This window comes from Ursus arctos, unplaced genomic scaffold (genome assembly GCF_023065955.2).
Source record: "Ursus arctos isolate Adak ecotype North America unplaced genomic scaffold, UrsArc2.0 scaffold_4, whole genome shotgun sequence".
Taxonomy (NCBI): domain Eukaryota; kingdom Metazoa; phylum Chordata; class Mammalia; order Carnivora; family Ursidae; genus Ursus; species Ursus arctos.
The window spans coordinates 42,609,442-42,624,622 of NW_026623056.1; the positions used below are offsets into that span (position 1 = coordinate 42,609,442).

The window sequence follows — 15,181 nt, forward strand, 5'->3', positions numbered from 1 at the left end:
AAGACTCCAAATTTTTTTGATCACATGTATCTAAAGCAATAAATCTGAGAATACACTGAAAATACATAAATAGCAGTTCATTTATGAATTATATGCAGGTATTACTATAATATAAAAAAAAGAATGAGATTTTAAAAAAGTAAAAAGTTCCAATATTTGTTCCCACACCTTGACAGTTTCACATACCCTAAGGTGTGCATGTTCCACTTCGGACATCACTTTCTTAGAAAATGGCTTCACATTTTAATTCAAGAAACAGATATCTACCCTTTCCATGAACTAAATAATATCCATTTCTGAAAGATCAGAAATTTTAAAACGACATATGCAAAGGACTTTGCTCTGTTCAAAGGTCTTCAATAAATACTAGTTATAATTAAAAATGATTACTATACCTTAATTTAAAATAAAATTATGTCACTTGTCTTTATTTACAAAATTGGATTCAGAAACAATGGATAATACTCATATTTTTTTAAAAAAGCCAATCTTCTGATACTAGGATATGAAATTAGATGTGAAAATAGGGTAAAAAAAACACTTATCCAAATTATCCAAACGTACTTAGACTAAAGTTAAATTCTGGAAAATGTATTTTTAAAAAAATCAGGGATTGTTTGAAAAGTGAAAAAGTTAATTTTACAGTTTGGCAAATCATTTAGAGATTTATATAAATTTTAATACTTGATTGGGAAAAGAAACAGGAAGAATAACTGAAAAGAGAATAATTTTAGCTTATTTAATAGGTTCTTTGCCTTTGTGTTGAAGGTAACATTTCTGAAAAATGAGAGTTGAAATTCTATAGACTGTTTTCTGGCTCTGCATAAAGGGAAAAATTGATTTAATATTAATATTTGAACTGTTTTAACCACAGTAAAGACAGGGTATCTAAATGACCCCATGCGTAGACCTCTGCCAATTTTCTACCACTAGATTTCTTTGCCTTGGATCTTGAGAACCTGGGCCGCTGGAACTTTTGTTCTACCTGCTGTTTATTCCTACAATCTCTTACTTTACATCTGACCTCATGTCTCCACTGAACAGAAGCCCCCAAAAGTCAGAATTTTTTTTTAAATCTTTTTGTTATATCCCCAGTGCCTACAACAGCACCTGGCACACTTTCAGCACTTAATACTGATTTAGAGAATGAAGCTACCCATCCTTCTGCACATCACAAGTCCTCTGAAGGACTCTGCCAACCTAGATTCCTCCTTTAGGGGTCAAAAGCAGTCCACATACTACCATAAGACTGATCCCTGCAGATAACCATGGAATAAAGACAGGGCCTCTGTCCTCTGGCAACCAGTTCTCCATGTTCTTTTTGGTTCCTCTAAGTATTTAAGTACCCTATGGTTCAGTCTTTTCTATCTGTACTCACCCTTTATCATTTAGGCTGAAGGCTTTAAATTTTTATCTTCAGTCTTAACCTCTCCGTTAACTACAAATAATATATTCGACAGAACACTCAGCATCTCCTGGACGCCTAGTAGACATCGTAACATAACAGAAACTGAGCTCTAGATATTGCGCTCTACCCACAAAATGACTGGAGCAGAGCCACTCAGCCAAGTTGGGTCTAGATCAGACTAACTGCAGTCAACCCACAGAAATAAATGCTTATGGTTTTAACCACTGAGTATGAAGTGATTTGCTATGCAGCAAATACTGAACTGTATGCCATACTATCTAAAATTCCAACACTCCATCCTGACTCTGATACCTCCTATCCCTCCTCCTTTTCTTTTCCTCCACAGCACTTACTACTACATTCACATATTTTACGTACAGGTCTTATTTGTTGACTATATTTCACATTAAAATAAAAGGTCCAGTTGGGTATTTTTTGTCTACCATATTAATTAATTCACTGCCATAACCCCAGAACCCAGAAATGTACTTACCACTCAAGCACTCATTAAATGTATGGTGGGTAAATGAACAATTAGCCCTGTATTCTGGTATAACTCCCATACTACAAGATTTAGTATTCTACGAACTCTGTACTTCGGTCAAAAATTTGTATCCTCATTCAGGCTGATTTATCTAACAGGACTTAAGCCCTGGTCATGAGACATTAAAAATTTCCATTTTACTCTTCAGTACTGATGATATGTAAAGTTTTTCCAAAAGAAATAAAGGAGATAGAAAGCCCTAATACTGAGTTGTAAGGTCCTAAGAAAGTTTTTTTTTTTTTTAACTCCCTTTAATGTGTTTCTGGAACTACAAATTAAGGAAAATATCTATGCAAATATAAAGGACAGCAATAAAAATTTATGAAGAAAAGGGATTTTAGGCCAAACCTTGAAGATACTGATATTTTGCCATAATCAAGTATTAAAAAAATATCATGTGGGGGCGCCTGGGTGGCTCAGTCGTTAAGCGTCTGCCTTCGGCTCAGGGCATGATCCCAGCGTTCTGGGATCGAGTCCCGCATCGGGCTCCTCCTCTGGGAGCCTGCTTCTTCCTCTCCCACTCCCCCTTGCCTGTGTTCCCTCTCTCTCTGGCTGTCTTTCTCTCTCTCTGTCAAATTAAAAAAAAAAAAAAAAGGCAATCTCTTTCCCATGGGTCAGAAAGATTTAAAAAAATTAAAAAATTAAAAAAATTAAAATATATCATGTGTTCCTAAAGCTAATCTATTTCTCTCAACAGCACTTATGCCGTTTTGTCTAACAGAATCTAGCTCTTTGAATATGAAGGAATATTAGTATTTAAAAAAAAATTGTATCTGATTGGTTAAACTAATTTAACTTTTTTTAAAAGTGAAATACAGATGCTCACTTTAGCTACTGTCTTCTTAAAATCTGTGGGCATAAATGTTCTTTATAAAAATATATACAGTATGTAAATATGCTAACCTGAAACTTTTAAAAACTATAAGAATAAAGGAAAAATTTGTATATGGATGGAATAAACATAAAAGTAAAATTAATGATTTTAAAAAAAGAAAAACAAAAATAAAATCAAAGTTGGTTCTTAAAAAGTTGAATAAAATAGACAAACCCCTATGAATGGAATTAATAAGCATGAAAGTAAAATTAGTGATTCTGAAAAAAAGAAAAACAAGAATAAAATCAGAGTTGGTTCTTGAAAAGCTGAATACAATAGACAAACCCCCACAAAGCCCAAATAAGAAAAAATACAGATAACATTACAATCAAAAAGGAAATTTAAAACTACAATGAAGAGATTAAGAGAATTACTAGAATTCTGATGAACTTTATATCAAAAAATCTGTAAATCTAAAGAAATAGTTTCTATGTTAAAAAAATTTCCTACTTTCAAACTTAAGAAAGGGTAGGAAAAAGTTATCGGATCTCTAACCATTTCACAAATTCAAACACTTTCTAAAGATCTACCACTAAATAAGGTATCAAGCTTGACTTTATAGGCCAGTTGTATACAATCTACAAGGATCAGATGTTTCCAATGTGAGTCTCATTCTATAGTACAGAAAGCAGAAAAACTTGATTCATTTTTCAAAAGTAACATATAACCCAAATTCCAAAAGAGAGAATTAAAAAAATTAATGAAAAATTTCAAATATAAAATCCTAAATAAAATATTTGCAGCATAGCAAATATAAGGTTTGTTACAATTACCTGTATGACCTTGGGCAAATTATTTCACCTCTCCTTAGTTTTTTCACCTGTAAAATGGATATCATAATAGGACCTAATGCATGAAGTTGTTATGAAGATTAATTAGTAAGTATAAAATTCTTCAACAGTGCTTGACATATAACAAATACTCAATAAGTGTTAGCTACTATTATCCTAAGAACAAAATAGCAACACAATTCATTGCATTATCATGTTAAAGTGGAAATTGAGAACTATAAACAAATATTTGATAATTTTTTCTAAGTAGACATTTTGGAAAATCTTTAAATAAAACAGGTATAAAAGACAATCTCCTAAACATTTGAAAGGCTATTACAAGCCAATAGAACAAATTATACCTAGTGTTAAAATACTGGTCATTCCCATTCAATTAAGTAATAAGACAAAGATGTTCAGTATCACCATAATTATTCCATTTTTTTGGCGTGCATTAATGAAATAAAGACAACAAATACTGGAAGAGATGAAATTATTATTTGCATATGATATGCAGCTAGAAAGTCTTAAGAGTGAGCAAAATTCTATTAAAATTAATATGAGATTTTAGTCAGGGTCTGGATAAAAGACATATAAAAATCAGCTCTTTTTTTACAATAGCAATAACAAATTAAAATTTTAAAGGAGAAAAAGGGAACCCACTCATATTAACAAAAATTATATAATGCCCTGGAAGAAACTTAATACAAGATTATATGATAAATTATATAAAATTTTACTGAACATAAACCACATGAATACTATTAACTACCTCAGCAATATCTATATCTTCTCAATCACCCAAACTAGAAACTTGAAAGCCCTCTCTTCACATCTGAAGAGTCACTAAGTCCTGCCCATTTTACCTAATATATATTTCTCAAATCTGTCACTTGGTTATATGCACTTCAATTACCCTGGTAATCCTTTGGAAAGACTGCAGCAAATTAAACATTCTCCTTACTTCTAACCTTATCCATCTTAAAATCATAGCCCACCCAGCTGTCAGAGTAATCAACCTAAAGCACAAACCTAAATAGATCAGGCCCCATTTTAAAACTAGAAATCACCACTGAATTCAGGATCAAGAATAATAAGGTCTTTAGTCATCTGGACTAAGCTTCATCTCCTCCTCCTCCTTCCCCCCTTTTTGGTGCCTAAAATTAGGCTCTGCGTTTCTCATATTAGGATATGCGAGTATTTCTGCCTAAATACATGAGGGCTTCTCACAGCGACCATCATGGTACATCCTACTAAACTTCCAACATCAATTTTTTAAGATTTTTTGAGAAAGACATTATTTTATATTAAAATGAATATTTTACAGAAGAGAATGCAAATTTTATATAACTGTTTAAGTTAAAATGCAAGATTTTAAAGAAAGATGGCATTTACAACTAGCAGCTTTGACCTTTTCCCTTGGCTCAGAGTGAGTATGAAGATGACGCATTTGTTATTATTAGTGAAAAGTCTAACACTAACCAAACTGTTATCACTGCATTTGCCAATGAACCAAGATATAACTAACACCTGCTGAGAATGTAATTATGCCAGGCAACTGCTCTAAATTTTTTAAGTTGATAAACTCATTTTATAATGGTTTATACCACCTGACATGACCTCATTTTCACTGCTATTCTCACCCTTGCTCTCTATTCCAGTCAGTGGCATCCTTGCTGTTCCTGACAAACTTCATGGTCCCACTTCAGGACCTTTTCCCCTAGAGAGCATGACTCTCTCCTTCAACTCCTTGAAGCACTTACTCAAATATTGCTTTCTCTTTCCCGACCTCCCAATTCTCTTCTTCCCAATCGCCATTACAATAAAGAGTAATTCGGCTAATTTTTCTTTCTTCATCTCTTTCCTTATAAACACTGTTATTTCCCCTACCAGAATGTAATTTCCATAACATAGGATTTTTTTATGCACTAAATCTCTAGTGCCTAGACAAGTACCTAGTACACTGTAGGCTCTCAATGATCTACTGAATTATTTATTGACCTTATCTTATTAAACAGGTACTACCGTTAGCCGGATTTTATCTCATGAAGAAACTGAAGCACTGAGAATCTGCCTTACAGTCACATAGTAAAAAGTGGAACTAAAGTTTGTAAGCACACAGTCTGGCTTCACTCTTTAAATAACTGAATGGTGCCTCTAACTTACATGAATTCTGTTATGTACTACCCATTGAGTACATTTCCCTAATTAGGCAGTTGCTTCTCAGCAGGGGATTCTTCATGATCTTTGTTCTCTCATGACTTCTAACCCGTTTTACAATCAATAATTGTTTACAGAATGAATGCATAGATACATTACTCAATTATTTTTACATGTATGTTTCAATTGGTTGGTTATATTAAGCTTTCAGATTAAAATATTTTTAATATAAAAAGCAATCCTGCCTTTTAAAACGTAGTGATGTAAAAAAATATTTTCTTTGAATTGACAAAACATGATTAATGACGACTGATTTAAAGGACATGTACCCTACTCTTACAATTTTCTCCAAACTGATCTTTAAAGCTTAATTCAACATTAGCATACATTAAGCAAAAAAAGCTCCAGAGCCAGCTACTCAGTTCATTATATACACATGCACAATAATTATCAAAAACCGCAAACGACAGTGCCATGTTCAGAGACACCGATATTTAGAAAACATTTGATCATGCCAGATAAAAAATAGATACCTTCACTTACAAAAACTGATGCTAATGAGAACACTCTCCGCAGCAATACCTGGCCCAGAAGTCACCAGGAGCTAGCTTTCTGGAATTAAGTTTGACGGCTACCTTAAGGGCATGGCTACCTTGCCACAGAATCCCAATGGTCATTGGCTTACTCTGAAAAACAAACATTCCTGGGTTTAGAAAGGCTGGACATAGGAGAGATTTTAAAAAGAGGCCCCTCCCAGGCCGCCTCAAAATCTAGAGCGCAAGATTCTCCTCAGAGCTCCTCACCGTTGTCTAGACTAGGGGGAAGCGACCATTTCTCAAGCAGCGGCTCACGCACAAAAAAACAAAAAACCAAAAAAACAAAAAAACGGCCATCCAGCGTGAAGGCCGAAAAAGCAAACAAACTGAGAGCTCTGACGAACAAGAACCCCCAGGCGCCTAACTGCCCCTTCGCAAGTTGAGCTGCAATCACATTTCTCGCGAGATTTATCGTCTCCACGCGATCTCGAAGCTGAAACCTCGCGGCTTTTTAGCTAAGCGAGGACTCGGTGGGTAGTGGGAAGGGGGTTCTGGAAGGACAGCTCCCAACCCCCTTGGTGAACCCACAGACCTTCTCGACCCTCCTCCCCACTTCTCCCCTTTCTTCACTGAGAGCAGTTCCCCAGGGTGCCTAGGGACTTCCGGAGCTCTACCGGAACCGGAAGCGTCGGGAGTGAGGGGGTGGAGCTGAAAAAAAATCAAAAAAAGCGCGGCGAAAGCTGGAGGCCGGAGCTGGCAGGTGGCGGACCTCAGGAGGGGTTGTGGCGGGTTCCAATGGACTCCACCGCCTGCTTGAAGTCCTTGCTCTTGACCATCAGTCAGTATAAAGCCGTTAAGTCGGAGGCGAATGCCACTCAGCTTTTGCGGCACTTGGAGGTGAGGGGCTCCGGGGTGAGGGACCAGACGGGCTTCCCTGTAGAAATCCTTACTTCACGGTGCGGCTGGGGTTTAGCGGCCGCAGCCTAGGAAAGGAAGGACTGCGCCTCGCTCCCTCAGGTGTCTTTTTGTATTAGTAAGGAAAGCGAGTGTCAGCTTTGAATTCCCACCCATCCTCTTACTCCGCCCCAAGTCCCTCCGCGTTCAGCTGACTACAGCTAGAGAGAAGAGTGACTAACTCAAAAGTCCTAGGAAGAGGGTAAAGTGTGATATATGGTTGGGGAATTTAAGCTGTGTTTGGGATTGGTAGAGGAGAAAGTTCAGAGCTGTATGTTTTCCTTCCTTTCTTTGGTTTTTCCATCGCAACAGAGCCCTTACAGAATAGAATGCACAGAAATTCTCGGGGGTGGAGGTGATGGGGAGTGACGATTAAACTTGTTTTATTCCTTGTCCCTTAGGCAGTTTACAATATGAACCGGTTGCTTACTGCTTTTCTTATAACTCATGTTCAACTAAGATTTGAAAAAAATATTTTAATTTTTTTTGAGTTAAGAAGTAATCTCACTAGTAATCATAATCTTTTTTTTTTTTTTACCAAAATATATTGCTCACATTTTTCAAACCTAAATTGCTAAATTGCTTTCACTTTTTCTGTTAGCTCCACTGGTTTGTGTCTAGATCACTTATTCACAGCTTTCTGTGTTCCTGTTTGTTTTTAGGCTTTTAATCTGTCATTTATTACATATTCATGGAATTCCAACTAACAATGACCTCAACTTAATAAACAGTTGAACTCAATCGAAGCTTATTTTAATTCTTTCTGTCAGCTTCTGTTAACATAGAATTGGACATAATTTTAAAATATATTCTATTTGTTATGTTAGCTCTATGATATAAAGGCTACATTACCAGAGATTAGCAGAATACATACTACAGAGAGAAGACGATTGTGAATGGGACGGCATTAATCTTTGGTGAAACTGGAGTGCATTAAATATGCCTTTGTTTTCTCCAGCTTCACTGATGCTCCTCCTTATGACTTCGGTGCCCACCTTTCCTAAGTATATTTTCTTTTTTCATTCATTATTTCAACAAATCCCTGCAAACCTAATAATTAAGGTGTTAGCTGTTAAATGGTAAAGCTTGGCTTCTCAGTTAGAATAGAACAATGTGCTAGTGGGCTCCAGAAGCCCCAGAATGAGCAGTTTTATTTAAGAAGTAGGAGTATAGCATTTTGAATACTAATCTGAAACATTACTTCTCTTTGAGAAAAAACAGATATTTCTTGAATCTGAGAGCCATGTTATAGTGAATTGAAGGAGACTCAGAAATTGGAGGCTTAGAGACTGATTCCCTGATATTGCATTCCTGAACTTTTAAGAGGTTTATTGAAAACTCTTCTGCCATTTAGAAAGATAATGTGCATACAATGCATAATGTGCATTAATCTTAAGTGAAGAGTTTGAGTTTTTAACATGCATGTACAGTCAAGTAGCTACTGCCTGTTCCATGATACAGAACATTTCCAGTTTGCTATAGGTTTTTTCAATTGTCCCTTTTCATAAGGTTCCGATGAGTGGACTCATAAGATACGTACTTTTGTGTGTGGCTTCTTCTATTCTATAAATCTGTGAAATTTATTCATGTTGCACATGTGCTAGTACTTCATTCTTTTTTTATTGCTGTGTAGAATTCCACTGTATGAATGTACCACAGCTTATGTACATTCTCCTGTTGATGGGCAATTGGGTTTCTAGGTCTGGGTGGAATTTTGAATAAATCTGTTATAAACATTTTCATACATTTTTTTGGATATATGCATTCATTTATATACCTAGAAGTGGGATTGTTAGGTCTTATGGTAGGTTGATGTTCAGTTTCAGTTGAAACTGCCAAGCAGTTTTCCACAGGTTACACCATTTTTACCTTCCTGTCAGCAATACATGAAATTTGCTGTCACTCATCCTCATAGATCCTTGGTGTTTTGAGATTTTTAAATTTTGACCATTTTGGTGAGTGATGTTAACTGTGAATATCTTTGTGCGTACTTCATGAGAGCAACATTAGAGGATACAAAGAAATGGTTACCATGTGAAAGGAGATGATTCATTTTGCTATTCTGCTGAACTTCTGCAATATTTTTTCTTTATAGCCCCATGCAGAATCTGAACTTTGAATTTTTTTTGTGATTGGCAGAGCTGAGCTGATCCCATTCATAATGGTTTTTTATAGCACTGATGTTACATAATGATTATGAGCACGGATTCAGGAACAATGAATTTCAATTATGCTGCTGTCTTGGTGTATGCCTCAGTTTACTCATCTGCAAAACAGCACCTAGCTTACAGTTATTATGAAGATGAAAAGAATTAACATATACAGAACAATGCTTAGGCCAAAGTAAGTGCTAAAATATTCATTATTACTAAAATAAATTCTATTTGCATGAAAACATCCAAGGAAAGAAGAAAATTTGTAAAGCGATTTTTACATTTTACCTTGTAATAAATAACTATTACATGGTAGAATACTTACGTTGTTGAAACATAGGTCTCATCCTGAAGGAAACTGTATTTAAAGCAGAGCATGTCTTAATCTCAAAGGCATAGCTTCATAAGTACGCAAAAGGGCAATCAGAACATTCCTTACCCCCCCAAATATCTACTATCAGTATGTAATTTCACCATTGGACCTGTATTTTCTGTCTTTTTAGACTTCAGTGTTAAAACACATGTTCCTTGGGAACAGATATTCTGAAGCTTGCTTGCTTGCTTTAAGATTTATTTATTTTAGAAAAAGAGAGGGAAGTGAACACGAGCAGGAGGGGCAGAGGGAGAGGGAGAGAGAATCTCAAGCAGACTCCACACTGAGCACAGAGCCCAAAATGGGGATGGATCCCACGACCCTGAGATCATGACCTGAGCCGAAACCAAGAATCAGTCGCTTAACTGACTGTGCCACCCAGGCACCCCAGATATCAGCAAAGCTTTAGAAGAAAAACTGACATCTGGGTGAGGAGATAAAGGGTTGCAGAAAGAAAAGATTAGAGGGATGCTAAAACAGCCTGTTTAGACCTTATCTTTTAAAAATAAAAGTGTTTGGAACAGATTTTATCTAATTCTGAAATAATGAATTGTTTTTCCATCCTTATAGAAAAGGTACTATCTTTATAGAAAAGTTAGGCTTTTAATAACATTCAAAAAGCCTTTTGAAAATACCTGGCTGTCGAGGTGCCTGGGTGGCTCAGTCAGTTAAGCATCCGATTCTTGTTTTCTGCTCAGGTCATGATCTCAGGATCCTGGGATCAAGCTCCCCATTGGGCTCCCCACTCAGCAGGAAGTCTGCTTGTCTCCCTCTTCCTCTGCTTCTCTCCCTTCTTGCTCTCTCTTTCTCTCTAAAGTAAATGATAAAAAATCTTTTAAAAAAGGGAAAAAGAATACCTGGCTATCTGACTACAGTTTTTGGCCTTCAATCTCAGCTTTACATTTTCACATGTGAAAGGGAAGGATGGTTTATAGAGTTACAAGAAAGTAAAAGTGGAATAACCAAAAATAAAATTTGTCTATGCATGACCCGGCTACTTAAAAACTTTTTTTTTTAACTTCCATTTTTGTAATCTCTAACTTCTGGGCTCAGCTACTATCTTTGGAGGGAGTAAAAGGAGTAACCACATAGTTAATGCCATAGCTAAGCCTTTGGATTTAGCTACTTTTCACTTTGCATTGCCTTCCTCAAGATAGGTAGAGTGCATGTACCAGAACTTATTTACTCAATAAATACATTGCAGTAGAGTGTTGATTTATACCCTATGCCTTCATAGGGTGTTCAGTGTAGTAAAGAGGATAAATATTGCTATGTTGTCAAAGTTTGCCAGCTCATAAAATAAAAGTATAATGTGCTATAGGATAGTGGAATAGGCAAACATAACCTACTTGGTGAAAGAGGGTTAGTTTCCTCCTTCAGGAGGAAACAAATTAAAACTTGAATCTAAATGATTACATGAGCTAGTGAGAGAAGAGATAGGTAATCTTTGAGACAGAAGGAACAGCATGTGACTTTTCGAAATTGGAAAAAAGCATGGCAGTGTCACTTTGGAAGAACTGAGCTCTTATTTGAAATGGAGAAGAGATGGAAATTGCCAATTCTTAACTAACACATTTTAATTACTATTTTATAGGTAATTTCTGGGCAAAAACTCACACGATTGTTTACACCAAATCAGATATTACCAAGTGAATGCTTGAGTTGCCTTGTGGAGCTACTTGAAGACCCAGGCATAAGTGCACCACTGGTCTTAAGTATCATCAGCTTGCTATCTCAACTAGGTAATGTATTTAGTTTCTCTTCATTTTTTAGAAGATGTTGAATTTAATGTTTTTGTAAAGGGAAGATTGGGTTATAGTATCTTTTGAAGAATGATTCACGTTCAGAAGATTTCTTCATTGTAAGACCTTTCAGAACTTTTTGCATTGTGAATCCCTTATAAAAAGAATATATTGTACGTATCCTTTCTTAAAATTCTTGGAACAAAGAATCTGAAGCATAGCAAAGGTTCAGGGGTCTACAGAAAAGAATACATCTTGTGAAATGCTGACCTACTTTTGAATTTAAAAAAAATACATGCACATAATGCCTGTATTAAATACATCACTCAGAAAAGTCATAGCTAGTGAAAAAAAGTCATCCTTTTTTGATAGACTACACTGAACTCAGAGCTAAGGGTAAAAATGCAGGTGTTGCTTTTTCTACTTTTTTCTATCTTTAGTTTTTAAATTTTCATTTCATGGGTAATTTTTTTCTTGATGTGTGCTTGAGAGTGGAGGGGAGATAATTCTTGTGTGGTGATAAAATTAATGCATGCTTATCATAAAAAAATCCCAGTGATCCAGAAATATTAACATAGATCATCGTGTCCAGTGGAACTTTCTATGATGATGGAAATGTTCTATATGTGCATTTTCCATTGTAGTAGTCATTAGCCACATAGGGCTTTTGAGCATTTGTAGTGTGCGTAGTAGACTAAAGAACTAAATCTTTAATTTTAACTGATCTAAATTTAAATAGTCACTGTGGCTTATTGTCTACCAAATTAGCACAGATACAGAGTAAAAGAGAATGTCTTTGTTCATCACCACCAACTCTTATCATTTCCTTTGGTAGATAATATTTCTTAATGGTCTGATAGGTGTTTTTCTAGATCTTTTTCTATGCTATAACAAATTATTTTAGATCAAATAAATTAAATACTTTTTAAAAGATTTTATTTATTTGAGAGAGAGAGAGAATGCACAGTCGGAGCGGGTGCAGAGGGAGAGGGAGAAGCAGGCTCCCCACTGAGCAGGGAGCCCAACTCCTAGGCTTGATCCCAGGAACCCCAGACTATGACATAAGCCCAAGACAGACGCTTAAGCAACTGAGCCACCCGGGTGCCCAATTAACAAATAATTTTGGTTGTTTTTAAAAAAATGGTGTTGCGGAGCATCAGATTTTTTTTTTTTTTTAACTTAGCATATGTTAGCTATCTTTCCATGTTGGCGTCTTTTTAATAGCTGCCTTGTACCGTACTGTAGAGTACTATAATTTATTTAACTACTCTTCTAGTGGTGGGTACTCATCTATGCTCTTTTTCAAGTTTTCGATATCAGAATCAATACATTTTTATGTATTTTTGCTCAAATATTAGTCTATTTCTGTTGAATTAATTCTCAGAATTTTCAGGTCATTTTTCAATCCAATAGTCATTACTAAATTACTTTCCAAAAAGGGTATCCTAATTCTAGCATCCACCAACCTTTTGTATGAGAATGACAGTCATTTTCAACATTTAAATATATTAGAAATTTTTTATTTATTTTTTATTTTTTTTATTTTTTTTAATGATTTTTTATTATGTTAGTCACCATACAGTACATCCCCGGTTTCCGATGTAAGGCTCGATGATTCATTAGTTGTGTATAACACCCAGTGCACCATGCAATACGTGCCCTCCTTACTACCCATCACCGGTCTATCCCATTCCCCCACCCCCCCTCCCCTCTGAAGTCCTCAGTTTGTTTCTCATAGTCCATAGTCTCTCATGTTTCATTCCCCCTTCTGATTACCCCCCCTTTCTTTATCCCTTTCTTCCCCTACCGATCATCCTAGTTCTTATGTTCCATAGATGAGAGAAATCATATGATAGTTGTCTTTCTCTGCTTGACTTATTTCACTTAGCATTATCTCCTCCAGTGCTGTCCATGTTGTAGCAAATGTTGAGAACTCGCTCTTTCTGATAGCTGAGTAATATTCCATCGTATATATGGACCACAACTTCTTAATCCAGTCATCTGTTGAAGGGCATCTCGGCTCCTTCCACAATTTAGCTATTGTGGACATTGCTGCTATGAACATTGGGGTACATATGGCCCTTCTCTTCACTACGTCTGTATCTTTGGGGTAAATACCCAGTAGTGCAATGGCTGGGTCATAGGGTAGCTCAATTTTTAACTTTTTAAGGGACCTCCACACTGTTTTCCAGAGTGGCTGTACCAACTTGCATTCCCACCAACAATGTAGGAGGGATCCCCTTTCTCCACATCCTCTCCAACAATTGTTGTTTCTTGCCTTGTCTATTTTTGCCATTCTAACTGGCGTAAGGTGGTATCTCAGTGTGGTTTTGATTTGAATTTCCTTGATGGCTAATGATTTTGAACATTTTTTCATGTGTCTGTTAGCCATTTGCATGTCTTCATTGGAAAAGTGTCTGTTCATATCTTCTGCCCATTTTTTGATTTGTTTATTTGTTTCTCGTGTATTGAGTTTGAGAAGTTCTTTGTAGATCTTGGATACCAGTCCTTTATCTGTAGTGTCATTTGCAAATATATTCTCCCATTCCGTGGGCTGCCTCTTAGTTTTTCTGACTGTTTCCTTGGATGTGCAGAAACTTTTAATCTTGATGAAGTCCCATAAGTTCATTTTATCTTTTGTTTCTCTTGCCTTTGGGGATGTGTCATGAAAAAGGTTGCTTTGGCCGATGTCGTAGAGGTTGTTGCCTATGTTCTCCTCTAGAATTTTGATGGATTCCTGTCTCACATCGAGGTCTTTCATCCATTTGGAGTTTATTTTTGTGTATGGTGTGAGATAGTGGTCAAGTTTCATTCTCTTGCATGTAGCTGTCCAATTTTCCCAGCACCATTTATTGAAGAGACTGTCTTTTTCCCACCGGATGTTTTTTCCTGCTTTATCAAATATTAGTTGCCCAAAGAGCTGAGGGTCCATTTCTGGGCTCTCTATTCTGTTCCATTGGTCTATGTGTCTGTTTTTGTGCCAGTACCATGCTGTCTTTGTGATCACAGCTTTGTAGTACAGCTCGAAATCCGGCATTGTGATGCCCCCAGCTTTGTTTTTCCTTTTCAACAGTTCCTTGGAGATTCGGGGCCTTTTCTGTTTCCATACAAATTTAAGGACTGTTTGTTCCAGTTCTTTGAAAAATGTCCTTGGTATTTTGATCGGGATAGCATTGAAAGTGTAGATTGCTCTGGGTAGCATGGACATTTTAACTATGTTAATTCTTCCGATCCATGAGCATGGAATATCTTTCCATCTTTTTATGTCTTCCTCAATGTCTTTCAAGAGTGATTTATAGTTTCTAGAATAAAGGTCCTTTACGTCTCTGGTTAAGTTAATTCCAAGGTAACGTATGGTTTTTGGTGCTATTGTAAATGGGATGGATTCCCTAATTTCTCTTTCTTCGGTCTCGTTATTCGTGTATAGAAATGCAACTGATTTCTGAGCATTTATTTTGTATCCTGCCACGTTACTGAATTGCTCTATAACTTCTAATAGTTTGGGAGTGGCTTCTTTTGGGTTTTCCATATAGAGTATCATGTCATCTGCAAAGAGAGACATTTTGACTTCTTCTTTGCCGATTTGAATACCTTTGATCCCTTTTTGTCGTCTGATTGCTGTTGCAAGGACTTCTAGTATTATGTTGAATAATAGTAGCGAGAGTGG

General features: G+C 36.2%; 2 protein-coding genes across 18 annotated transcripts in view; one reads left to right on the forward strand and one right to left on the reverse strand.

Annotated features, from left to right (window-relative positions):
- DZIP3 (DAZ interacting zinc finger protein 3) overlaps positions 1-6,954 on the reverse strand; it is a 95,413-nt gene extending 88,459 nt beyond the window's left edge. For 7 of the 16 annotated variants that reach the window (XM_048214965.2, XM_026492875.4, XM_048214964.2 and 4 more), the window contains exons 1-2: positions 6,560-6,876; positions 6,300-6,442 (exon numbers count right to left, since the gene is read on the reverse strand). The gene's annotated coding sequence lies outside the window, so the exon portion shown is untranslated. Of the gene's footprint in view, positions 1-3,599; positions 3,647-6,289; positions 6,443-6,559 lie in introns of all 16 variants that reach the window. The other 9 variants (XM_057306562.1, XM_057306560.1, XM_048214962.2 and 6 more) reach the window with 9 other exon arrangements.
- CIP2A (cellular inhibitor of PP2A) overlaps positions 6,823-15,181 on the forward strand; it is a 45,392-nt gene continuing 37,033 nt past the window's right edge. The window contains exons 1-3 of one of the 2 annotated variants that reach the window (XM_057306563.1): positions 7,102-7,189; positions 9,422-9,589; positions 11,367-11,514. Coding sequence is in view for 1 of the 2 variants with exons in the window: in XM_026492888.4 (XP_026348673.1) it covers positions 7,088-7,189; positions 11,367-11,514 (250 nt within the window). In the remaining variant the exon portion in view is untranslated. Of the gene's footprint in view, positions 7,190-9,421; positions 9,590-11,366; positions 11,515-15,181 lie in introns of both variants that reach the window. The other variant, XM_026492888.4, reaches the window with a different exon arrangement.